The sequence below is a fragment of the Diplotaxodon limnothrissa genome, linkage group LG3 (genome assembly GCF_057381915.1).
Source record: "Diplotaxodon limnothrissa isolate DT_005_m linkage group LG3, D_limnothrissa_male_GT1.1, whole genome shotgun sequence".
NCBI classification, from domain to species: domain Eukaryota; kingdom Metazoa; phylum Chordata; class Actinopteri; order Cichliformes; family Cichlidae; genus Diplotaxodon; species Diplotaxodon limnothrissa.
The window spans coordinates 64,953,681-64,981,163 of record NC_140598.1 but is presented as its reverse complement, the minus strand read 5'-3'; the positions used below and the strand labels follow the sequence as shown (position 1 = coordinate 64,981,163).

The 27,483-nt window shown below is 41.5% G+C and overlaps 1 protein-coding gene across 1 annotated transcript in view; it reads right to left on the bottom strand.

Annotated features, from left to right (window-relative positions):
• Window positions 1-27,483, bottom strand: part of nrxn2b (neurexin 2b) — a 649,237-nt gene that overhangs the window by 15,029 nt on the left and 606,725 nt on the right. Inside the window, exons 19-20 of the mRNA XM_085349739.1 lie at window positions 12,116-12,205; window positions 457-779 (exon numbers count right to left, since the gene is read on the bottom strand). Coding sequence (XP_085205865.1) covers window positions 457-779; window positions 12,116-12,205 — 413 coding nt within the window. The remainder of the gene's footprint in view (window positions 1-456; window positions 780-12,115; window positions 12,206-27,483) is intronic.

Here is a 27,483-nt window from a genome sequence, read left to right as displayed (position 1 = left end):
AGCGAGCAGTGATTTCTAGGATCCCGGTCAGCCACATCTTCTTAAAGAAAATCAAAACCGCAGTGTTGATTGGTCTAATGGCTGGATCAAACAGCTGAGGGCTGTTTGACCATCTGAATACAGCTGATGGCTAACAAGGGGAAACTCGCACACAGCACAGAGCTGAGAATGTGACTGTTTGACCTTGTAGCTGACATCTGATTTCTTTTGAAATCTCTTCATGTAAGAAGAACCATCTGGTTACTTGGCTATGCTGTTTAATCTTTCAAATATTGTTTTCAGCAGTTCGAGGATTTTGGGGAAACTTTAAAAAGCCAATTAAAACTAACTGGCAATGGTCCATCACAATGCACAGCACCAGAGCATCTTCTTGCCTCGGTGACTCAAACAGCAGCCTTTTGATTTTTCTCTATGAATCATATAAACAAGCTGGCATCACTAGCTCACTTTGCTCACCTGTGTCACACTGTCCCTCATGGTTGGCGAGCGCTGTTTGCGGGTGGTGGTTGTGGCCATGGTGGTGGTTGTCTCCATGATTGTGGTGGACATATCAGCCAGCGGGGTGGTGGAGGTGGTGTCGGTAGTCAGCACCGAGGGCACGTCACCCACCAGCCTCAGGTTGCCCTGGGTCTGGACGTTGGGGTCGCCCTCGGCTGCTAGTTTGAGGACCTGCAGGCCGTTGTAGTACAGGCCTGAGATCTGGCCCTGGAAGTGGCGCCCTTTCTCTCCACCACCGATTTTGATGAACGCTTGGCTGTTGAAGATGGTCAGCTGGCGACCTAATATGCGACAGATGACAAGACGGAGGGAAGAAGGAGGAGAGAGAAGCGGAAAGAAGAGAGGTCATGAAAGAGGGGAAGGAAAGAAAGGGGCAAAGAATACAAATCAGGTCATGATCTTCAGGTGAGCTTCAACATGAAACACAGTGAATCGGAGGAGATAGGGGGAGTGTTTCAATCACAAGGGATTTCCTGGGTAACACTTTAGGGAGATTGGACCCTGGCTTGCTGCAGTTGCAGTCATTATGGAGCTAGTCACGTGGCACATTCCCAGAAAAGCACCCTGAATCTGGCAGTCAAATAGATTGCAGGAGCAGTCGCGGATTGACCCTGAGACTGAAGGTTCACAGCAAAATGCATCTCATTTGCCCTGAGATGGAATATATTAGAACAATGCTGGGTCTATGTCATTGACCTCCAATGCACATGAGCTGCACAATGATAAAGTATCTCTGCCAGAGGAAAAACCATCACCCTGCTTTGCCATCTAAAGGAGGAAAATGAGATTCTCATTGGAAGAAAATGTTTAATTCAGCAGGGGCTGTTCCTCTCTGTGGTCATTACCATTCATCTGGATGGATAGATGGATGAAGAGAGGACAAAGTCAACCGTTTAACCAGGGTCCAATACTAATGTGTCACCAGGTCTTGTGGTGTAGGGGCAGAGTGGGGGCAGTCTGAAAGGTATAATTTTTCTCCCTGTATTTTCTCCAACTGACATCCGTTTAGATTTTATTTTATTCCCCTCCTCCCCCTCCGACAGGCATGCATCCCTACTGTGCCTGCTTATCCCCAACACTCAGACTGACGCAATCTTTGACCCCTAGTGAGACTCACATGGACATCGGGGAATATTCAGGTTAGAGGAAAACTGTTGGAAGGATGTGGGTTAAAAATAGTCCTTATGAGGTAATTACTCAGAGGAGAAGGATGGGAGAAGCTAAAGAGGTTTTTTATGGATTAATCAATCCCTGCAAGGAAAGAGAGAGTGTGTTTGTTCGTGAAAGGGATACTGCGCTAATGTGTGCATTTGGGAGTGAAATATTGACTCAGTAGACATGGTGGGCTACGAATCTTGGGCCTGAAGGGAGTGTGTTTATGAATGTGGTTGCGTGTGTGCATGTACGCACATTTATTACGTCTTGTGCAGGTATGGGAGATTACTCCTCAGCGCTTCTGCTGGCACTCCTGCTCAAGTAATCTGCTCACAGTGACTTCCCTGCATGTGATTCAATTAAATAACAAATGCTCTGAATAACTTTCTGAATGCTTGTTTCATGGTTTCAATCAGACTGTAAGCTGGTGACAACTTTCTTCTCATCAGACGCTGGGGACAGGTCCAGGTCCCATTTGCTTTCAATTAGGAGAGCTGAGAGGGTTCTTCACCACTATAATTATAATTTACTCTTCATCTATATGGGTGTGTTGACCTGTTTATAAGATTCAGGTGTGCGGGAATATCAGAGGAATTATGTCAATGAATGCTTGCGTTGGTACGTAAATGTAAAACTGCATGTTTAATCTACGTGTGTACGTAGACTCTACAGAAGTGCTGAAGACATAAATCTGTTTCCTCGATGAGGGCCATTACACATGTCAGCCTATTATCAGATCATTAGACCAAGGTCCCACAAGGGACTAGGCTCCTGTCCCCTAACTCTATAATAATGAGACTTAATGTCTGGCATATGCGCTGTTGACATAATATCTGACTCTTATTCTATTATATCATTACTTAGCATGTTTAGTGTGGGAGTGATGCTGCAATAAATAGAACAGGAAAGGATGAACAGACTGTTAAACTACGAACATCAGCCGGGAAAATACAGGAGAAAATACATGCACGTGTATACACAAAGATTCACTTTAAACACACACACACACACACACACACGCTTGCACTAAAATTTTAGCCCCCTTAATTAACCCCACCCCGCACACGTTCACAAATCAGCCCAGAAGGTCTCCATTGTAAACATCTTCACTTGGACTGAAAGGGTCATAGAGTGTGGACAAGTTGAAGACATGGTGTTTTTCTATTGTGTGTGGTGTGAAACTCCAAGTCACAAGATGGTCTGTTCAGATAGGACAATTTACTCCGCAGGAGCTAAGTGTAATGGTGGCAGAGTTACACTCTGAGCCAGTGACACAGTCATAAGTAAGCTATATTGACAAGCAGCTTATGATTATGATGTATTAGTATTAGGATTAGTAATACCTCCTAGAGTCACTGCACATGCATTCATGTATCATACATCATAAAATGTCCAAGCATCCGTTGGGTGACCTATTTAATGCCTCTCTTTGTGAAAGAAAAAAAAAGCCTCGAGCACATGAGAGTACTGTGGCCATTTATGTGCTCATCCCATATGAGACAAAGAAAGCCAAGAAGAAAGGTGCCCTCTAGACTAGATGAAGGGAAATCAGTGTTTGTTTTCGTAGCTGTCTGCTCAGGATGAGACTCTAACAAGGCCTGATGAAGTTATTGTTTCAGGGTCTGCCGGGTCAAATCAAAAGTGACATGTGGTTTTAGAACCAATTTTGGCGGCAGGCGTAAGTGGGGCGGGGTGGAGGCGAGGAAAGATAGAAAGAGAAGCCTCTGCAATGACATGCAATCACGGTGCTTAATATGACAGAGCTGGCTGTGGCGCTGCTGCAGAGAAGAGGGTGTGTGTGCATGTATATAATAACTTATGAAATGTGTCAGTGAAATGACCTTTATGTGTGTGATAGTTGGCCTTTTCAAGTAGTGTCTATTTCCTCAACATTTATTTACATACACCTCTCCCTCTGTGTGTGTGCTTGTGTGTATTAGGCAGCAGCACAGCACACATGGGTTACACATCGATGAGGCTCTGTTTCACCAATTTCAGTGTGTATGGATGTGTTTTGCCTCTCTCCACAGGAATTTTAAGGTGATGGGCATTTAATGGGCAGAGATGATGGAAGCAGCTGGATAGGGGTGGCTGTAGGGTGGGGTGGTGGCGTTAGAGGGGCTAAATGGATTGGGGTGTGTATGTGCATGTTTGTGTGTTGGGACGAGGGGCTGACAGCCAGCCTTTCATTATAATGGGCATCCGCAGCCATACACAAAGCCTTAATTAACTGCAATGCAGAGACCAGAATGGTCAGACTTCTGTAATCAGCTACTGCAGAGACTGAGCGGAGTTCATACATCTATCCCTCTATCTGTTTATATACCCATATGTCTGAAAATAATTAAAGATTTTAAAGTGTGAGAATTACGAGCAAAAATAATAAACGGCTATGCATATTCAAACATGAGTGCACTGTATATACATTTAGCGACAAAGATGTCTCTAAATGTAATGGATGCTAATGGACGCTAACATGTTGATGTTAAGTAGGAAAAATGCTTTGCCTGACAGACACGTCCCAATATATTCCCATTCTAAAATGCTAAACTTCACAGCATTAAAAAGCTACAGCCTAACAGGTGTAGGCTATTTAACTGTACCTCTCAACAATGTTTGTAGTGTTGGTGCTTTTTAAAGCATTTTTATTGAAATTAAAGTCCAACACGTTTGTCCTTCAGTTTTGTTAGTGAATCGCTAGTATTAACATGTTAGCTAACACTAATAAACTACATGTGCCATTTCAGTTCTCCAAAATCTGAATGTTAAAATCCAGTCCAAATTGGATGTACAGTCTCTGGTTTGCTAGCATGCTAGCTATTGGTAGATAACAGGAAACAAGGTATAGCTGAAGGTGAAAGACTGTCTCAAACCATTATGTATTATTTCATGCCCGATTATACTGCTAAACTTCACAGCCTGGAATAAGGATTAAAATTCTTAGAACACATCGAAGGCAACAGGGTATTCATCTAATAATTGTGATCTCAGGCAAAAATGATGGACCAACAAACACTGTCTAATGAGCCACCCTACCAGGATGGCTAAAAGCACACATTACTATTAAAGCTACAGTCGTTCAGTACCAATTGAACATGGAAATTGATTTTAATGATCAGTTTTCGCACCACCAGAGCAGAAAAATCTGCACAACCATCCATCTTCTTCAGCTATGTTCAACCTGATATCTACAAATAGCTGCCAAGGTAGTCTTAGCTACGTAGCTTTATGTGCAGCTATAAAAAAAAGCTTTATTTCTTGTAAATGCAGATGGTGCCTTATTAAGAAATGCAAACTGAGAGAGCAGACCAGTTTGGGCCTGTTTTTAGCGTATTCTCTCAGTGTCACTCTGAGAGACAAAACAACGTCATTTTATGGAACGATGAGATGTAATTCTTTCCTTCACTACATACCTATATTTAGCGTAAATAATGGCCCTTAGGTTTAAATCCATAGGCTATGTATTTAATGAACAAATAGGGGAATACAGACTACAGACATGTTGCATACCAACAAAAAAGCTGTTGGTGATGAAATGATATGGATAGAAATATGCTGGAAAGCAACATGATCTAGGAGCCTTATGATAGCAGTTACATACATACAATATATATATCGTATACCGTATAGGTATATCGTGATTACATGCGAATCCCAAGGCAGTTAGCCATTGAGATTGTTGAGATGTGTATATCTTTTTTCCCCATTTCTAAGGATACTGTAACTAGAAATGATGCATCTTGGAAAACCTCTTCCAGTTCTTCAGCATCATTAGCATCCTGGCAGCAGCTCTCTAAACAGGTGATTGGGGTAAGAAAAGGTGGGAACAACTCTTTCTAAAGGTATTATAAGCAACAATCACAACCCCCTTCATCCTGTCTTAGCTGATAGGTAATCAATATGACAGGAGATGCGGACTCCCTGCTATAGTACACTTTACCCCAGCCTGCAATATTATCACAGGGCTTTTCCTCAGCAGTGTCTTCAAACAAAGCATATATATTTTAATAAAACAAAAAGAAATGCTTGAAGTAAATTAGCATTATAAAAATCCATACATGTATAATTTACTTTCTTATAATGCTGGCCACAGTGAAACTCCTGAGTAATCTACCCAAGCCTGGAGAAAAAGAGATGATAAAGACAGGTTGGACAGAGTCTTGGAGAATAGGGACATAAGAGATGACAGAAGCGAGGGAGGATGACAGACGAGGAGGACAGAGAAAGAGCAAGTGTGCATGAGGACCGAATGTCAAAGAGACAGAGCGAGGGCATGAAGGGTGGGGATAGAGAGAGTGCATGACAGGCTCGATAAAAAGAACAAGAGGAATGATGCAGTTAAAGAGTGGCTGCAGAGACAGACATACAGTAACACACAAGAGTAAGACGGTAAGAAGCAAGCAGAAGGGAGAGTAAGTCATGTAGTGAGATGAAAGGCAAAAGGAAAGGGGGAAAAAAGAAGAAGAAGAAAGTGCAGTGAAGTGCTTACTATGGATATTAAATGATCACGGGAAGCACTAGTGAGTCACCTCCAGCTTTGCACCCTGATTTTCAAGTATAGCCACTTAATCACATGGTTAACTTAGTTATAACAGGGTTTTATATCTACCTTCCTTGACTAATGCCAAAGCTTCCTGCTGTGTGTATCCCCACAAACCTGCTGTTTGACCACAGAAGGTGCTCATAAAGAGGACGTAGGGATACATTAACACAGAGGTGGTGAGAATACTAAAATAAAATACCCAGCTGTCAAAAACAACATTGTAAAAACGGACCTAAGAATTGTAAAATTTTGTGATTAGTGATAGATGGTGTTAAATTTGTCTTTCTTTAGTTATAATATGGTAAAAATGATTGAACTGACACTTTTATATTCCTAATACATGGCTAAATACAAAGTCGGTGGTGAAAAGAAATTCCCAGAAAAAAAGCCAACTGGTCCGAAAACAGTCCATTTCACACAGCGATTCTATGTGCACACTGACTCTAAGACTGGGTGCAGTGGACCTCAGCGTCTTTACTTCAGTAAGAACTAAAAATAACACACTGAAATGATAACCAAACATCTATTCAAGAAGATTTTTGCAATAGCTACAAACACCGTTAATATCTTGCATGAAAAGTATAAATGTATCCTCTTTGTGTGCCTGAAGATATAATGCAGCACCTGATTGCACATTTTAAATCTTTTATATGGGCACTAGTTTCACCGCAGTCTGAGTTCTCTTTGATAAAGATTACCTCTTTGACCAAAAGTAAAATGCTCTGAAGCTGTAAAAGCACATTTCTACCTTCAGTCTTCCTCAACTAGAGAGAAATGGCTTGTCACAGACGAGCTGTGGTCAGTAATTACTATCTATGTTGAGCCAAACTAGGGAGTGGGCTGGTTTTAGGCCACGCTTGGATTGCTATTGCACAGATTGCTTGTTGGAGGCAGAAAAATAATGGTTGCATGTCTGTTGCAACCCTCAAAATGTATGTGGAGAGGAGGGGAGGGGACGGCGGCCTGGCGCTGTGTTCTAGCCAGGTTTAGCCCTTCCTCTGCCTGTGGACCTGAAGCAGGAGGGAGGCACCCGGAGAGTGAAAGGAGTGGATGGTGGTAAAGGATGATCTAAGTGTATATGAGGGGATATGAAAAGCACTGCAGCTGGAGAGAGCAGTATCTCTCTCCCACCACCGTCATCATTACGCCTCTCTCATCCTCCTTCTACTCCTGTTATCTCACAGAGAGGAGGCATGCCATATGGTTGCAAGAAGCTTCTATTCCGAATGTTTTCTCTTGCAGGGTGGGAGGGATGGCCCAGAATTCACCTCTGTCAATGCGCTCCTTTTTGACGTGCAGGGTGCAAACTTGGACCGTTAGCGTGCAGAGTCTGTATTTGTTTCTGCGCACAAATCCTTCATGCGCCTGCAGAATTTAGAGTATCCGTATCAACAAACATGAACTCCCCCATTTTCATTTTCTTCTGCAAAGAAAAAAGGATAGGAAAGGATAAAGTCGAAGAAGGCAGGAGCACAATAGGGGCGGGGTGGGATGCTGACAAAGTCGATTATGAAGCGTTCCCAAGTTATCTCCTTGGTGCACAGCTCTCCTTGGTAATTAAGAACGTTTTGCTTTTTTACTCCCCAGAAGTTGGGTTGGTTCGGGTAGAACACTATGAATTAATTGTGTTTGACAATGGCGATGAGGGGCCAAATGCAGCATGAAGATAGACAGAAAGTCTTGGGAGGCAGAGTGAAGCTCTGAGGTCCTTGAAGGAAGCTCTGGGCAGTGAGACTGTGACGGTGCAGTGAAGTACTCTGGAGACAGTAGATTGGATGTAATCAGATGTGGCTCTATATCTGATCCTACATCTGTATGTGGATCTTAAACAAGTGATACTGTCGAGGGAGAGACAAAGAGAGATAGCACAGTGGTTAGCTGGGTACAATTTTCCTTCTTCCTGTTCTCTCCAGCTGTGACTGTACTGCTTTTAGGCCATTTCATGGTAGGGGACCATGAAATAACAGTAAAGAGTCCCTTATTTCAGACTAAAGAGACGTGTTCTCGCTGCCACTTCTCTTCTCATGAGCAAGCACGTTAAAATTCATTCCGTCTCCCCCTACTTCTCTCAGATATGGCTGTAATAGTGCAGCGAGATCAAATGAGAAAACAACATAGTAACTCTGCGGGATGCAAAGCTTATGATGGAGTTACTGAAAGACAGCCTCATATGGATTTACTCTCAATTGACTGCTGCCAGATGTGAGAAAATCTCTGAAATGAAGCTGGGATCATGAATAGCAGCCCTGGACCAATGCCTGGCCTGGAGATTTGATTTGGGCTTTGGCACCACACCAAGCGGAGGGCACTTGATTGCTTTCACTTTGGGAATTGGGGCGCTCGCACCAAACCATTAAACACTGAACGTTAAACCTAGTTCTAGCGTTTTAGCCTGCAGAGACCTGCTATCCTAGTATTCCTCCCTTCTTCTACTCCCTGCACTTGTGTAGCTCAACTCCAGGCTTGATTGTCAGGCTGCCAGGGAGCTCTAGAGGGATAGAGTTGTTGCCAGAAGAAGATGTTCCAATTCCTCTGGGAGCTTTTTTCGCTTCGCTTCCTTCCTTTTAGCATCTGTTAAAGTGAACACCTACGGGAAATTGATTCTTGCCGGTTATTTGTACTGTTTATTTTCTAGTGGAGCTCCCTGATGAGATGTGGAAGCTGCGACACATATTTATTGTTTCTAGCAAAAAAAACCCCCCAAAAAACGGAGAATACTTGCCAAGTATTTTTCTTTTTTTGGGTAAGGTTGGCATTGGTGGTCAGAGGAAAAAGGAGGAGGATAAGAAGGGAGAGTGAGGGTTAGGATAGGCAGACAGAGAGGAGAAAACTTGGGATGACAGACCCATCACAAGAAGAAGAATAAGGGGACACATGTGAGGAAGTTTTGTCCCGGCTAGAGCTGTTGCAAACTTTTGGGACTTGGGATTTTTCCCCTCCACTGGGTCTCTGTAATGGCTGCCGTTTTGGATTTAGTCAGCAGGCACCGAGTTGGCCAGAGATGCTAACTCTGATCTGCCTCACACACAGTTGGGGAGATGGGATAAAGGCTTCAGAATGAGATGTAGTGAGACAGTGCAGCGGCACAGCCCAGCTCTCCTTTAGGACACTTCTGGCTCCAGTGACTTCCATTATATCCCGGTGTGACTAAAATACTGATTTGTGATAGCGAATGCGGGCGATTAGCTCTCTTATTTTTACTTCTGTCCACATATTAAGGTAATAACGCGTTGAGATTTGTACTTATAAGATCTGAAAGATGTGGAGGTTTTCCATGCTTGGTGAGTTTTACAGAATTGATGAAACACTAAAGGCACTTGAAGAGGAGACCCACGGGGCTGATTGTTTTCCTCACTCTGGTCAAGAACCCTGAAACATGTAAAGACCCTCTGAGGCGCTGATGTAAGAAAAATCACTGGACACCAGAGACCATAAACCCCATATTGGCAACACAGCCTGGACCATTACAGGCCATCCATTTCAGAATGAATGATCCCGGCTGTTTGCCACACACACGCACACACACGCACACACGAACCAGTGTGTAAGTCTTGTTCAAGTATACCACTCACCCTGCATAGCAAATACACACAGAAGGATACATTAAAATACATCAATCTCTTTAGGAGTGAAAACAATAAATGTTAAAGGGACCTTCATTTATTTTTGCTTAGACACATTTTGTTGAAATGACCCAGAGCAGCTGTGTCACTGCTGAATTTGGCCTTCAGTCATTTGCTGTGTTTTAACCCTCTGAGTTTTGCTTTACATCAAGATGGGGACAACGGGAAGATGTTGCCACTTGGAGATTTGTGTCTTTTAGCAGGAGTTAGAACATTGTTAGCTTCGTATTTAGTTCTTGTCCCGAACGACTGCCGTAACCTGTCCAAGTTCTTCCAGATACCAGCATCCAGGGCAAATTATGTTCAAAGATTAAGCATCGTTTATAACACGGTTATAACTGAGGGCTCTCTGAATTTTGTCACCAGCGGGGCAAAGCTGGGAAATCAGTCAGATCGTTTCAATTTAAGAACGCGGACGACGTAGCAGCGAGAGAAGCCCCCAGCGATTAGTGTGGGTGGAGTTTGATTTGCTGTTAGGTGGTTAGATTCTGCTTAGAGGTTTCTTAGCTTAAATCTCTCTCCATGTCCTTATCAAAGCAACAAACAGCTTTAACCCTTTGAGCTTAGCAATGTCCTCTAATCCCCATTCATTATCTAATCTAGTTACAAACAGCATCTTCCAGAGCCACTTTTCCTCTTCAGTCCGTGACGTGTGTAAGACGTTCCTTTAATGAATCCCATAATATTAACAAATAAAAGACCTTGCAGATTTTTACCCCCCAAAATGCACCCAAAAATGATCAAAGCCTGCACTTGAGATTTAATGGGTGTTTATTTGTTTATTTCTCCTGCCTACTTTCTGCAAAAGCTCTCATCAAAATGATTGGATACAGGCTCATATCAAACTATAGAAGAAAGAGAATAATAGATTCAGTTTAATGCTCAGTCTCTTTAGAGTTTCATAGCATGCACAAATCATTTCATAAGTGGGTAAGTCATTTTTTATTGATCCACTTTTTCATTCAACTTTCATCTCCCAAGCCTCTTTAATTCTGATTTGTGTCCTAACTAACCTCAGCAAAAGTGCATTCCCCGGCATGTCAGAGGAGAGCACAGAAGTCAGTTTTCCTCGAACTAGAAATGAATGCAAGGATTGTTTTGTTTCCATGAAATAAATATGCAAGCACTTCATTTATCTTGTTTGTCTGTCACATGAATACTTCATTTAGCTCTCGCAGACAAATTTCATCTTCTGAATTCATGCGTGCATGTTTTATCGTTCACAGTTCCATTTCAGGAACCCCCCTAAAGGTATCTGGCCTCAAAAGCTTAATTCATGATAATTGCAATACATCTCTTATGCAAATAGTGAAGCTATTGCAGATGTTACTGTAAAGTCTTAGATTCTTATCCTTGTACTGTTTTTTTTAATAGTTTGCTAGAGTTCTGTGTGCGCTAGTTACCAATAAAAAAAGTTGTCTTTGAAGTAGAAACTCAACTTCTTCTTCTTTCTTTCTTTTTAAAAAAATAAGAATCAACCACCTTCAGCAGCACAAACACGCGGCACAAGACAGAGAGGTTGGGACATTCAGCACTCAAAGGGTTAAAGAATTGTCACTTTCATGGCATCGCATTACAAACTTGTGGCTCAAGTTCTGTGTAACGTTGGGCGAGAAATGGAGCCCACACGCTGAACAAACACAACAGTCCCTTTAACTTTTAGTGACTTTCATGGGGATTCTTTTCCTTGAGGATAGTCATTCTTTTCTTTTTGCTCTGTTTTCATGAGTGATTAGTCAGTACAAGTTCACATTCAGCCAACAAAAGACACATGAAAGAAGCAAACGGATTCACTAGGTTGTTTACATGTGGTCAGGTTATTACGGGGTTATGTTGGGTTATTCGGGAGTTATTTCTCTGAAGAGATGCAGCCCCAGTTTAAGGTGCTTTGGATAAGGTCCTTTTTATATCTCCAAATCAATACTTCAGAGGAACGAAAACTTATAGAAGGTAATTGTTTTTTGGAATGACAATTTTTTGTCACAGTGAACAGCTTTAACTGACAACTAGATATAAAACTGAGAGGAAAAGAAAATATCTTCTGACAATACCTCATTTGCAGCGTGGCTTCCCATCACTGGAGATAAAGAAAAACTTCAAAAGAATTAGCTAATTATATATCAGTCAGTCATTTGCAGGCTTTTAAAGTCTGCACTGGGTTATAATGGACCCACAGTCGTGTGAAAAAGCCAGATCGTATTCACCCTTGATGCTTGGCACTGCACCTCTTCCAGAGTGGTGGTTAACGGTAGGTTAGGCAGTTAGATCATTAGTGGAGTTAAAGGGATTTTATTACCTTTGTCGAGTAGCCACTCGTCAACTACCCGACCAAGTCGGTATGGGATTCTTTGTCTAGCAATAGCCAGGCGCTCATTATCAAAGTTCCCTTTAAGAAATTTGGAGAAGACAAATTAAGAAAAGGTTACACAAATCTGGAAGTTGAAAGGTTAGAGGTTAGAAGGGCAACATGGCAAATGTTTAGCAAGTTATGTACTTTAAATCAGCTTTAGTTAGGACAGGAAGAACTTGTGGATGTGTTTTCGGGCTGGTTTGTTTGGTTAGACAAGTTAACAGCATTCTAGTTACCTTGAATTTTAAATGATTTTTTTAAATGCACTAACAAGTTAAACAGATTTATGAATTATTTAGATATAGTATGATTACATTTGTGGAAGTGCTAAATTATAATAGCTGTCACAGAGTCACAGAATCAGCAGTCAGTAAACAACACAGTTATTACAGTATGAAATAATAAAGCAGAAAAAAAGATTTCCCATTGTTATTTCACATGAGCATGACATAATCACAGAGAATTAAAACACATTTCATGGTTGTTCCAAGGAAGACATATTTAAGTTCCTGCCGCACACAAAGCATTGCTGATGAGCAAACCTCCACCTGTGGAGCATCACTTCACTTTACATCCAGTTACTCCACTCTGACTAAAGAGAAAAAAGATTTAGTGAAACTGTCAGCACTGAGTTTTTCTCAGGTTTTTTTCTTCCTTCTTATGCATTAATGGAGCACTTCTCAGTGGCACTTGGCAATTAGCATCACTTCATCAACGTGTCAAAGAAGTTTCATTGCTGTTGTGCAAACTTATTATCCCTCACTTCACTTCAATCAACCTCGGGGTCATACGCTGTACCTCTTATAGCACTGTCAACAGAGACAGAGCTGGAATTAGGGAAGACGAGGGCTGATGTGACCAGACTTGGGGTTTTAATAAAATCTAATGCGGTGGTAAAGTCAGAGGATTAATTAGGAGTTTTATGTACGTCAAACAGCAGCCTTTGTCAAAAACCTGAGAGCTATGCTAGCTAAAATGAGGTCAGGGAATCCCCTGGTGTCCTAGCAGAGGGATAAAGTTCTGCGAGTGGTACCAAAAAATGAGAATCACGAAAGTGTATGTATATATATATATATATATATATATATATATATATATATATATATATATATATATGGATGTAGTATATACACCAACATATAAAATATATGACATGTAGGAATGTGTCCAAAATGCATTACTTGCTACAGTCTGAGGGGGAAAAAAAGAGTGGACATAGATTGAATTGGAGTTCATAGCAGGATACTGACAGGAGATGCTGATGGAATTATCTGCAGAGAGATGAGTCAGGGATTCAGGGAAGGTTTGGGAACAGTGTCTAAACGGTAAACACTCTAAGCTTAGAGTGCTACATCCTGCATCCTCACAAGTATACACTGATTTTGCCCCAACTCCCCCCTTAGCACCACCCTCTGTGGTGCCGCAATGATCTAAAATAGACCACCTCTCAGTTCTGCAGTACCTACATCTACTCCCCAGGGGTCTCTCTACCCACACCTGCCTCTGTAGAAATGGCTCACATAAGCAAGAGGAGATGCGTTTCCACGTGTGCATACTGTATATGAAGGGAAACAGTTGTTTGTGTGTGGGGCAGAGGGCCGAAAGATAATGAAATCTGAACAGAGAAAACGCACGGAGAAGGAAGAAGCCTGGGATAAATGATAGCTGGCACACTGATGACGAAAATAGGAATTTTGTCTGGAATTTTGATCTTTTTAGTGACTTGAGACCCTCAAGTCATGAACCTGATCTATTTAAGCAGGTTAACATTTGGACCATCTGTGTTTTCTTTCTGAAACTGAAATTAGTCTAAATTGAAAGGAAATGCTCATGCAGCAATTACACGCATGTGTTCACATTGCACTTAAGATTATCCAGGCACAGCTCTGACTTCTGGAAAACCAGTACGGCAATTAGAGTGCACATACAACCCTGGTTTTAGAAATGACACGGCCACTCTGTTGCAATCACCGAATTAGAGAAGGAGAGACAGATGCCGCTGGCAGCAGACAGGGACGAGGGGAAGATGGGACAAATGAGAGGGGTGTGGTGGTGATGGTGGGGGTTGCAGAAAAACGGCAAAATCAAAATAATAACAGAGCGAAAGCAAAATTGTGGGAGGCAGAAGTCCTTAGTGAGATGAATCAATTGTGTGCATGCGTGTTCTCCTCCTACTGCCACATCTACCATCTCATCCACAAACCCTGACTAAATCTCCTCCCTCCTCTAACTTTCACTTCTGAATCAGCCACTTCCAGCAACACAATCCAATACAAGATCCCTTTTACCAGCCAAATAATTTGTGGATAATGATCATCCACCGGTACTTCTCCCTCTAGTGGCAGGCTTCTTCAAAAACGGGTTCACCCTCCTCATCTTCTGTGTCCTCTCCATGAAAATGTTCCTTTCCTTTCTTGTTTCCATCATTCTTTCTCTAATCCCTTTCCTTTGTCTTACTCACTTATCCATTTCCTCGTGCTTGCTCCTTTCCATCTAACTGCTCTTCTTCTCTGCTTGTCCTTCCCTTATTATCAAACAATCCTTCAGCCACACTTGGCGCTGTCCTTTTTCTCACCTCCCCTTGCCAAAACTAATTTTGATGTCTTTGTTTGCTAATAACTTCCATGCCCTATTCTTCCCTTGCACCTATATCCCTTCTTTTCATCTCCCGTTTCCCTCGTTCTTTATAAATTCTTCCTCAGCTACTATTTTTCTGTTCTTTCTCCTTCTATTCGCTATGCACAGCTGTCATTTCTTGTCCATCCAAGCTCACCGTTACTTCTCCCCTTTTCTCACATATCTCTCACTTGCCCCGTTAATCCCCTGCCTTTGTTTTGTTTTATTTACCTTCACTCAATTTTACCTCTGTATTCTTCATCTCCCCACGACGCAGCAAGTTTATTACTAGGATATTAGATGTAGTACACAGGCACTTCCACACAGTCTAAGTGTGTGGCAGGCAAAGTAATAAATGCTCAGAGTGTAGAGTGTGTACTGTATGTAAATGTGTGTATCCTTCCCTGGTGATCAGGAGTGAGTGACAACATCCTCATCAGCAACCAAAGACAGCAGAGAAATCAACAAGGAGGCTTCTTACCTAACCACTTGAAACAAAAACAAAAAAAGAGGGACAAGAGGAAAAAAACAGGATCTGATGGAAACCACAACAAAGAAAATTTGACTATAAATTTAATTTTAGCAAAACATATGTGCAGTGGCAAGGGAAAAAGTGGCACAACGTCCTGTTGGACAGGTTTTTTTTAATGTCCTCTACACTGCAATTTCTAAAACCCAAATTCCTCTGTGTCCTGCTTGTGTGTTTGCATCTGTTTGTATTCGGATCCTTAGAGAAATAAGTCATTCTGTGTGAAACAGTGACGCTTCTCCCTTCTCGCTCCTCGCTCCTACCAGCTGAAGCCTGCTCTGCATAAGAATGGGGAGGGGGGGATAGAGTAAACAGCTGGGCCCTTCTCCTCTCCTTCTCCACTATTATCGCGCTCACTCCATTCCCAGGACTGTTCTCTTCGCTTGATATGAAAGATGGAGGAACAATGCTCTCGTACCTGGTGCTCAAGTAAAATCTGATATACAAGAGAGGGAGAGAGTGATAAACTAGTAAACGAATCAGTGGTTCTATTACTTTGAGGGATGTATTTTTTTTCCTTTTATAGCCAATGTTCACCAATGGAAAGCAGTGTATCAGATATACGGAAATATTCCCTTAAAGGGTCCACACACTTATGCAAGGAATACAGTTTGACAATATAATAGCCCTGATGCATCATGAAAGTCTTTGATGCACTCAAAGACTTTCATGATGCATCATGATCTTTGTTCATACTAGGACCAGAAGTGAGGCTCTATGAATGGATTTGTTATTGTTGACTTCTATGTTAAATAATAATGTTTAGCAGACACAGCTCTGCGCTTTATGTCAAATATGAGCCTAAGCCTATACTTCATGCTTCTTCATGTCCCTGAAACACCGCTGCTGAGGACAGACACGTGTCTGTCCTCAGCCACCTGGAGCATTGGCGGGATTAAAAGCTATGATCAGACTGGTTTTGGGTAGGTATCACAGCTGTGTTGCTAGGGGCAAGGCAAAGGCACGCTGATTAACTGGCACCCTGGGGAGACACAAAGCAAGGTAGGGGAGGCAGGGGACCTGCACAGCATGCCAGGAGTGCAGAGTGTGTCTGAGAGTGTCGGAGATTTGGATGTTTTGATAATCCAGCATATGAATCACACACTGTGTCTTTGCGTATCAGTACAAACGTCCATGTCTGTGTGATTACATGCGATTGTGTTTGTAGCAACTCTCCAAGGAGCCAACTGCATATCATGTAGCTCTGCAGGCAGCCAGATGCCCTTGTACAGGACACCCACATTGGAAATCCATCCATAAGAATGGAGATTACATTGGAGACGATTGGCCAGCAGCCATCCCGCTCTTCCTCCTCTCACAGAAACCTCTCTCCATCAAACTCGCCTCATTCTGCTTTTCATTTGGTAACTTTAGATGGATTGCTCTCTTATCCACTGGGTGTTTTCGAGAGCAGATTGGCATAGGAAACCACAGCCTTATGTAATGTAACCTCGTGCTACTAGATGCATCTCTTGTGTTGTTCTTAAATACTTGCTCCTGTTTTTTTTTCTTTTGTTCGGTTCTTTTATTAACAAATGTGATCAAATTGTGATTTTATAGCAATTCCAACAGGTGTTTGGGAAAGATGGCAAGTGATGCCAGTGCAGAGTCAAATTTCAGTCTATTTTTCTGGGAGATGATGTTAAAGAGTCAAAAATTGACAAAATTGACACGATAAGATGGCAGTTTTGGATCTGTTTTTTTCTCCTCCATCTTTTTTTTAAACCAGAGACTGCAGACAAGTTTTGTCTCTTCATGTGAAACGCGAGGGAAAAGAAAGCAATTTACCTACCCACCATGCTCTTTTGTTCAATGTAAATACATCAGCCACCATTCACGTCTGCGTGCATCTCAAACAGACAGCTCGCTGTTTTAACAGCTAGCTCATCTGTCTTTCATCTTTGCAGCAGTTATCAATGCAGCAGCTCGTTTTCATTTCTTCCCCTCTTTCGTCTTGCTTCGACAGGATCCTTACCACCTTTCATCTCGGCCACGGTGGATTTGTGCGAGGGTGGCTGCCAAAGTGAGCCAAAGAAAGCCCCCCTCCCCCCACCTTCCCAACCCCAACTCGTGTGGAAATCAAAGTTGTCACTTCTCTAATTACCCAAAGCAATCTTTTCCCTCTCCTGATCTGCACTACTTAGCTGTCTCTCCTCTTTCCCTTTCTCTACTCATCATTATTCCTTGACTGTTTTAGTGTTCTCGCTCTCTCCATCATCACATAGCCACAGGCCAATAATTGGAAATACCTTCCAACGGTGCAAGATCCAATCACAAGAAGTCACAGAGCACCAGAGGCCCAATAAGAACCAGCAGAATGAGGGAGGGAACTATCATTAGAGACAAGTGACTAAGCTGGCTGACTTCAATTAACTATTACTGGCTTTTCTGCTGTACCTGTACCTTGAATGTAATAATGTAAGAGCCCAAAATATGACAAATGTTTGTCACGCATCGAATCCCAGTAAAGCTTTAAGAATACTTTTTTTTTAAAATTATTATTATAAAGAGCTGTTTTCAGGGTAAAGTGAACTTAAAAACTCCACCTGCTTATAGTAATAACATAAAAAACACGAATGAACAACAGAAATTTGTGTTAGCGACTGCAGATTACAGAAACACAGAGCTTCTGTGGCGCAACTCTATAAACTAGTCCTAACCAAGGACTAGTTTATAGAGTTTCTGTGAGAAAAGCATATTTTAAGAATTTTGAGAAAATGGAAACATTTTGCGCTCAATTCCAGGAGCTCCGTACTGTGTTGGCGTTAATGCTGAATAAGTTACATTTATACCTTAATGTCATGCAGGGGCTGTTACGACAGTGCAGACTAATTAGGGCTGGATGAGGTGACCCTGGATCTTCCTTTAGTTACGCTGCAAATGCCATAGGTTTTGCATTCTTTGTGTGTTTATACACCCCTCTGCATTTAATCATTAGTTATTATTCATTCCTGTCTCTCTTCTACAGTCTGTCTTTTTGGGGGTCGACTGACTGATTTTCTACCTTTTTCTCAAGGTAGTTTATATTGTATTACCTTACAATATAAACTACCTTGAGGTGACCGTTATTGTGATTCAGCACTGTATAAATGGAACTGAATTATTAACGTTATGGAAAATGAATGAATGAGCCTAGTTTCCAGTATATAAAGCTGCTGGTGCCATACCATATGACAGTTGAAATGGTTTCCTGCCAATCCCACCATATGGTTCACTCCACACCGTCGTCTGTCATCTAGTGCTTGGAGGAACATTAAAGCGATGCAGGTCTACTTCAGTACTGTTTGTTTAGAGGCCAAAGCTGCTGAAGTAAAATCTAGTCCATGTTCAACTGAAGTCTCTGTGCCTACAGCCATTTGTCTCACTCTGTATAAAGTGCACCCTTCTTTCCTAATCAAGTTGCTCACCCCTATTTTTAGAGTGCTCTCATATAGCTTTTGCTAAAGGGAAAAGGGAAGCAGATTTTCTGGGCTGCCACAGTCCCCCCCCCCCCCCTTTTGTCTCCCTGACTGCAGAGGTAGCAGAGACAAAGATGGTTACCGACGCACCGTGGCAACATGAAGGTAAAGATAAAAAGGGGAAGTAGGAAGGAGAGAGCATAGCCAAGAGCTTTGTTGACCCCTTTACTCAGACCATTTATCTGAGTAGTAAGAACATCTTAACAACTCAGTCGGAAGAGCTGAAGGTGACCTTGCTGGTACAAAGAGTCTCTCTTCTTCTGTGAATCCATGTCTTTCCTCTTTACTCCCCCCCGACTATAAATGCCAGCCTTCACGCTGCACAGATCCTCTAAGTTCCTTACAGAGTGAAAACACGCAATAACAACAGTCCTGTCTTTGTACTTTATCTTTCCTCTTTTCTTTTCTGCCCTTGTCTTATGATCTGTATTAAGACCTGGGCTGGACTCCTCAAAGTCAACATTATCTGGAGCAGCAAGTAATTTATGTTTTACAAACTTATTCTAAGTTCATGCACGACTCTACATTGCACGTGAATGGTGTGTTTATGCTCTATCACATTGGACAGGCTATATGTAAAGAATTTCCCAAATCTGGGACAAATTAAGTTTATCTTATCTTAATCTTGCCCGCTGTGTTGCAATCCAATTTGTGAAGCTCTTATTAGTCAGTAACATTCTTTATCCATCAGTAAGAAGCCTTATCCATCTCAGCAGTAACAGCAGCTTGCTTCCAGCATGCATACTGGATTTCGCCTCCCCCCACCAAACCACTCCTTCTCTTTCTTCCTCTCTCTTCCTTCTTCTCCATTAGACATTTTCAGCAATGCATCCCCTTTGCTACACTTTGCCGCACATTCCTTTTCCTCTTTCCTACCCCCCCTGCCGTCAGACCCTCCATCCATGCATCCATTGCCATCCCCTAACCGCCACTTCTTCTTTCCAGTTCTGCTCAACTGCAGTCAGAAACTAAAGTGAAGTGACAGCTCCATAGTAAATCTGCTGTTTGTAAATACAGCTCTCAATGACTAGGAAACAGTAGGATTGCACACTGTGAGCTCTCATTGGTCATAATGACACAGTTATGAGGCAGCAAAATATGGTAATCGCAGCCAATATGCTGTGATGGTGTTGATATAACTGTGGTTGTAAAATTCAGAATGATTATTCAAAGCTCAGGGGACACCTTAGTGAATCCCAAATGCCAAGTGTGGTATAAACTCACATAAAATGAATGGATTCTTCCTGAAGCTGAATTCTTACTGTAATGTCATAACTCACTGTGTCCTGTGACTATAGCCACCATCCATTCATCCATCCATTTTCCTCTGTCTATCTAATCCAATGGGGCTCAGCCCAGGGGCGGAGCGTGAGGGTGGCTTACTGGGCTTAAGCCCGGGTTGTTTTGTCAGAAGCCCGGGGTCTTTTGGAGTGCAATTTTTTCATAGTTAGATGCCTGGCTGACAACTGTATAAAACAAAAAGTACACACAATATTCGAAGCACATAGTGCACACTGAGGGAATTTACGACTGCGTGAATCCCCCCTGATATTGGTATGATCCGAGCTCAGGCACTAAGCGACTGAGCGAGAGGGCGGGGCAGCTGCTGCCTGTGTGCGCTGTTGGAGAAACGGAGCCAGCCATACTAAGGAGAGCTTAAGTTTGACCAGTTACCAAAGCAAATCATTCGTACCGTACAAATAATGTAAATATGACGGTGAACCACGAAAGATTGATATCAAACTGATCACTTGACCAATATTACGTTACTTGCTCTTCAAGTGAATCAACAAATGGCGAAATGAAAAGCAGAACAAATGCTATTTTTTTAGAGTCTTAGCTTACGTGTGTTTATTTCATATTTTCAGTTCTTACCCTCCCCGACTAAATCGGTTTCAGTTATGTACTGAAATATAAGAATGGACATTAGAGGCTTCTTTCAAAGAAAAAACTCAGGTAAATGTTATTTTATATATTATGCTTTGTATGTTGTTCAGTATATTTCTATGCAAAACAAGAGGAATTTCAATACACAGCAGTATATTCACAGTTTAAACCAGATATTTACATACACTTTATGGAAAACACAAGAACATTTTTTTACTGTACAACATCAATTTAGAGTAAACTTGTTTTGTTTTGGATAAATATTGAAATATCTTTTGAATTAGTTAAATGTCAGAATAAAGAGAGACAGAGCTGTCTATTTTTTATCACTTTCATCAAATTTAGGAGTACATGTACACTAAGTTTATTGTTAATTAATAAGAAAACTGCAGGCGATTCCATTCTGAGCTGAAGAAGCTTCTGATAGGTTAGCAGAGTCCATGTGAGTAAATTGGTGGCACACCTGTGGATGCATATAAGGCAAAACACAGCCTGTTTCTTTGAAATGGGAAAATCAAGAGATGTCAACCAAAACACCAGGAAAAGAACTGTGGAGCTCCATAAGTGTGGCTCAATTTTGAATACAATTTGGTGCCATTTGCAATTAAGAAATACAGACAGTTTATCTCTTTACTCTTAAAATTAACAAATGTTTTTTATATTTATCAATCTAAAAAAATAAACATTTAGTCTGATTTGATGTTACAATTAAAAAAGTGTTTTTATCTGAAGAGTGTGTAAATATCTGGTTTCAACTGTATATTTGATGATTGTCAGCACAAAGAGGGAGAGAGAGGAACAGAGAGGGAGATGGAGGAGAATGAGGACAGAACAGAGATGGAACAAGAGCAGGTGAGACACACATGTTAGTCAAATGGTTGTTTACCAAAAGTATCACCGTATCATAGGTACTCATGTATCTTGTACCTAGTGTTTCTTTTTAGGTTTGTTATTTTTCAAATTCTATATTAAGTTATGCAGGCTTGTTTGCACAACAAGGCTAAATAATTACATAAACTTTTCTCAGTCTAAATAGTGGACTTTGGTAGAATTAAAAAATAAGTGTAGTGCAGGTCTATGATGATTTTTAGTGCTACTATCATCTAGTTCTGATTCTGGTTCTGTCTTGGTTAAGTCCTCAGTAGTCCTGATTTTGAACTGTTGTAGTCCTGTTTTAATTCCAGATCAGTTCTTGGTCTGGTTGAATTGGGTTTTAGTCCTCGTGTCTTGATACAGCCCCGACTTTGTTCTGCCTTGCTGCTTAATTAAAAAACTAGTTTATGGTGTCCTGCATATGTGATATATTTTTTTCCTATATGAAGTCATTCTTTTTTGAACAAAACTCAAAACAGAGCCTATTAATCTTTCAGTCTTTCAGTCATTTCTAAAATAATAATCCCACATGCATACTACCCTTTAGGGCTAAGCCCCGGGTGTTTCAAATGTCTGGCTCCGCCTCTGGCTCAGCCCAGCTGTCACTGGGCAGACAGACACCTAGATTCACAGAAAGAGTTAATGTGATGGAGTAGTATGACACAAATCAGACAGATTCACGTATTACAATTTACTACAAAAACTATACTATATCTCTATATAAACAACAACACGTCTCCCTTCACAGCTTAGAAACAGCTAAGATGGAAAATTTGTTTCAGTGGTTGAAAGGGCAACTGGTTCCTTGTAAGAGAGGGATTACTGCTATAGCGGCCTCCGCTCACTAAATCTGACCTCTCCTTGGGGTGTTTCAGCAGCTTGATTGGCAAGAAAGTAAAGAACAGGAAGAGAATAACTCAAGAAAAGAGTAAAAAAAAGACATTTGTGGAATTTGATCTATGAGCAGGATTTTAAAATCTAAACTACAATTTAGAATTAAATCTGCTTTTTGATGAAAATGATATACACCCATGATGCATTCAAAATGTTGGACTGTCCCTGCTGCCTGTAGTCCTGTTCTGTGTTTCTAGAGCTGCGCCCATAACCAGGTTCCTTATGCCTGCCTTTCTGCAAATGAGAACTCATCATTTGCAAGACAGAGGAACCTGGGTGAGGTCTTACGTGGGGATAATATTGTGAACACCTTTTACAGTGTGGAAATCAAATGTGACAAGGAATGTGAGCTGGTGTGCGACAAGAGAAGGCTCAGCAGAGAAGAGTGTAAGGCAGGAGGACCAGTACATCCTCCTTACTCCAGTGAAGCAAAGAAAATATTTAATCTCCTGCTGAACTTGTGATTTTGCTCAATTACAAAGAAATGAAGACTCTCTAATGAGAGTTTCATTTTACTGGAGACTATCAACCAGAAGTAAATGATATATAAAAACTTATATAAAAATGATTTGAATTTCATTGAAAGAAATACGCACTTGATCCTCTACAACCCAGGAGAATCAATCAATCCATTACAGATACTCCTGATCTTACTCCTGTGTATAAAGCACACCTGTTCACAAAATGAGTTTCTTCCATTCCAACCTCTCCACCATCAGGCTGCCACGGGCAAGACCAAAAGAGCGCTCAAAAGATGCTAGGGACATAACTGTAGACTTGCACAAGGTTAAAAGACCACCAGTAAGGAGCTCATGCAATTTTCTTCCAATTCCAATTATTTCCAATTATTTGAAAATAGATGAAATCTAAAATGATCATTATCACCCTCCATTTGCAAGATCTTGCCTCATGAATTGAGGATGATCATGAAAAAAGTGTTGAATAGCCCAAAACTACATGGAAGGAGCTTGTTAAAGATCTGAAGGTCAGAAGAGATTCCAGATGAAAATAACCTCTAATTCTTACTGCTACTATCCCAAAGAGAATGCATTAAGGTTTAATGCATTCTCTTAATGCATGACTGTCCTGATGTGTTCTTCTTCTGGGACAAGGTAATAAAGTTATTGACATCACTGACAAATATCAGTCTTCCTGTTGACCCACTGCTACATCTTCTGCTTGATGACTCTAGGCTTCCAATGACAATGAAAGCACGCAAATTGTGGCTGGCAGGCATAACTGGGGCCAAAAAACTAGTGGTTCAGAGGTGGCTACCACCACATGATCTCTCGGTGAAACACTGGTTACATGCCTTCTTAGATATCTTGTACTTAGAACTATCCTCAGCTAGGGTCAACCATGCAAACCCCTCAACAGTCCAAAACTGGCTAAAGGGAATTAGAGAGACCAAAAGGTTGCTCAGAAATGTGCAATAGGGAGTTAATGCATGTTATTCTCTTTTTGTTTTAAATCACTGATCTATTGTACCTTTCTCCTTGTTCATTATGTTAACCTGTTGTGTCATTGGAATGTCATGGTTATGCTGCAAATGTGTGTTGGTAGGGAGGATGGGGGTGGAGAGGGGGAGAAAAGGGACTTAGGGTTTGGGTTTGAGGTAATGTTCTTGGGAAACCCAATATATTGTATGTTTGTGGTGTGCTGTATAAGAGTTTCCCTTTGTCCTAAAAGCAAATAAATATTGCATTACAAAAGATCTGAAGGCAGTTGGGACCACAGTCACCAAGAAGACCGCTTGTACCACACTACACGACAATGCACTGAAACGTTGCACTGCCTGCAAGGTCCTCCTGCTTAGGAAGGTACACATACAGCCCCATCTCAAGTTTGCTAGAGAACATCTAAATAATTCAAAGAAGGCTTGGGATGAAGTGTTGTGGTCAAATGAAGCCAAAATAAAGCTAGTCGGCATTAACCTGATCTACCCAAAGAACATCATCCCCACAGTCAAACAGGCCACAGTTATGAATGACTGTCTATCTCTCTGTGCTAGCCCAACAGTGGATTGGTGGCCTGTCTGGGACCTACTTGTGTTTGAGGGGGTCAAAGGGCCAATATTGCATAAAATCTTGGATGAGAAGATGAGAGATGGGTCGTGGATGAGTATGACAATGACCCTAAATATATCGACAAGGCAAGTCAGTTTTTTTCCAGGGCTTTGGTTGATATTTGGTCTCTCACTATAAAATTAAACTACCACAAAAACTGAAGACTTCTGAATCACCAATGAGCAAAAGTGCATATTCTCCTGACATTCTAAATAGGCTGTAGTTATAAATGGCTGCCTGTGTCTCTGTGCTAGCCCTACAGTGGATTGGTGAGCTGTTTGTGGTGTACCTCCAGGCAGAACTACAAGCCTGAATTGGATATACAGGAGAAAATTAATGGATAGATGGATGATATACACTATGCAAGACTCCAGAGACACGAGCTTTAACAGAAAATCAATGGTAAAAAGTGTGGCAGTCCTGTCCCCACTGCATAATTAACAAGTTCATTCTGAAATAAAATCACCGCAGCCATAAAAACTAACAACAGCAAATGACAAAAAAAGTTTCAATTACCATTTTGTGCCATCATATACACTATAAATTGCCTTCAGATCACTTCAGTAAGACAACTTTCTGTAACTTTAGAGAAAAACATTATATGTGTCATTCATCCTCTCAGAAAAAAGATAAAAGCACCATTGTTCACATCAGAAAACTCTGCTCTATGGACATAATGGACATTACTCAGTTCCTAGACCAAGGAAGTTTCAGCATTTAACAAAGTTACATATACTTGAGGAATATGGCATGCCAGTACAAAAATAAAGAAAAGCTATGAAGAAGTGAGCAAACATGACTCTTTATCATTAGTCATGCTGTAATTTATAAGTCTGCTAGCATCTGCATGCCTAATTATCAGACCATGTAAGCCTATATATAAATGTAACTTTGCATTGGCCAGAGAAACAATGTGTTTCTTCTTTTAAAAGCTGCAGTTTAGCTTTAATTAATGTTCAGTGAAGCTCTGTAAAAACACTGTATGATACATAAGCTAACAAACACTGATGCAGAGCAACAGTCATTCTTAAGTCTTTATTTTTCTGTATTGCCTCAAACCAGAAAATAATACTTTGGTCACTCAGAAATGAATATTCCTAAAGGGCAATGCCATAAAATCACAAACAAACCTTTTAAGATAAAAAATTATTAACCACATGAGACCACTTCCTTTCTCACAGCAGATGACCAGTAAATAAAGGGACTAGAGTGTGAAATGGTACAATTACAGCCCGTATGGCACCGGTGCTAACATCTGCCTGTTTTTCTGAGGCAAGGTTGAGGTGCTCAGTGTGACACGGGGAGGTTTTTATTGAGCCACTATGCCATTTTGGGAAAATGGGAGGTGGGGCGGGCCAATAACTGTTGCTGCAGGAGCCACCGGGGACACCTGACATGCTGGATTAGTTGGCCGAGCGTTCCTCTGACACTTTTTGTCTGCTCTCTGTCCATCAAATACAATGTGCACATGCACACAGACACACACAAACATGCTGTACTATGTGATGCACCCAGACAGATGCATGCACTGTCACACGTAGAATAAGACATGGACCACAACACCCACAGACACACAGACTCCCCGAGGACTACTAACATCACTTCGTGGGACGTCAGGAGACGTGTTGCTTAGCCGCTGAATGTGCCTGACCCGTGACGACCACATTCGCTGTCAACATCTTGTCTCTCCAAATCATCACCTCGAAATGGCCTTCTGTTTAAAAGCTTGCTGCTGGCCAGCCCGGGTTTTAATAAAGGCTTTGTGAGTAAAGCGATGCAAAATCTTCAGTAATCTCCAGATATTTTGGGCTGAGGCCACTTATAGTGCACACAAACGTGTTTTTTGTCAGAATAAGATACAGAGAGAAAATCTGCCACCTTTTTCACGAGGAATGACGGCTCTACATTCTCTGTTTTACTTCCACCTTCCTTGTGGCCTCATCCTCTGGGAGCTTTTACCAGAGACCCCAGGTATCCCACATGTAACTCTCAATATGCACAGAATGTCAGATACGGTTCAGAACTGCAAAAGTATACCAAGGAGACTGCTTGATGTGGGTCACAACAGTCCCTCTGGGGAAGGGGATTTCACAGGAAAGTGCACTTCCTTGTTTTGTTAGAGGGACCAGACAAATATGGTACCTGTACCATCCAACAGACGCACCATTGCAGGCATTTTTCATGACAACTTGTTCTATTTTTCTTGAAATCTGGTTTACAACGACAGCATAAGATGACATAAGTTTTCTGCTGGGACAGCATAGCAATGACACTGCATAATGTAAGCATCAAGAAAATGAAGTAGGTTTGAATACAGTCCCAAACCGTGAGCGCAAACTATTTTGTCCTATTTAGAGAATCAGAAGATGTCTAAATCTCCAATCTGGGTCATGGGAACTTGTTTCAACAGGGGACCTCCTTTTTCTTTCTCTACAAAAATATAACATCACTTTCTCTCTCCCTTTATGCACCTCATGTGTCAGTTAGGAAGTTGCAATCCCATCTCTCTCTCTCTCTACATACTCCTCCACCCATCTGCACCTAAGCCTCATCCTACGTTTTGCTTTCCTAATGTGTAACATGTCTATGTCCCTAAGACAAGCCCCACCCACTCCCCAAGCAATATGATGATGAGCACAACCTTCAAAGTGGGTATGGGTGCAATCTGCAAGCTGGCACCCAAAAAAAGTTAGAGTGTAATCAGCTCACATAAATGAAACAAACCTATTCTACAGCCATTTAGCCCCCCTGCTACCACCCACACGACCCCACTCATCTTCGTGACCTCCTAAAAGTTCCAGCCCGAGCACAAAACTCATCAAATAAACTAACAAACAAAAACAAAATCACACTCTTCAATTGTTGATAAGCACAGGAAAAGGAAAGAAATGTTTGATGAGGACAACAACCGCGGCGAGGAGGGCGGAAGGGAAGAGGAATAAAAAGAATACGATATGGGATGTGCATTAATGTTTCTTGATGAAACGAAAC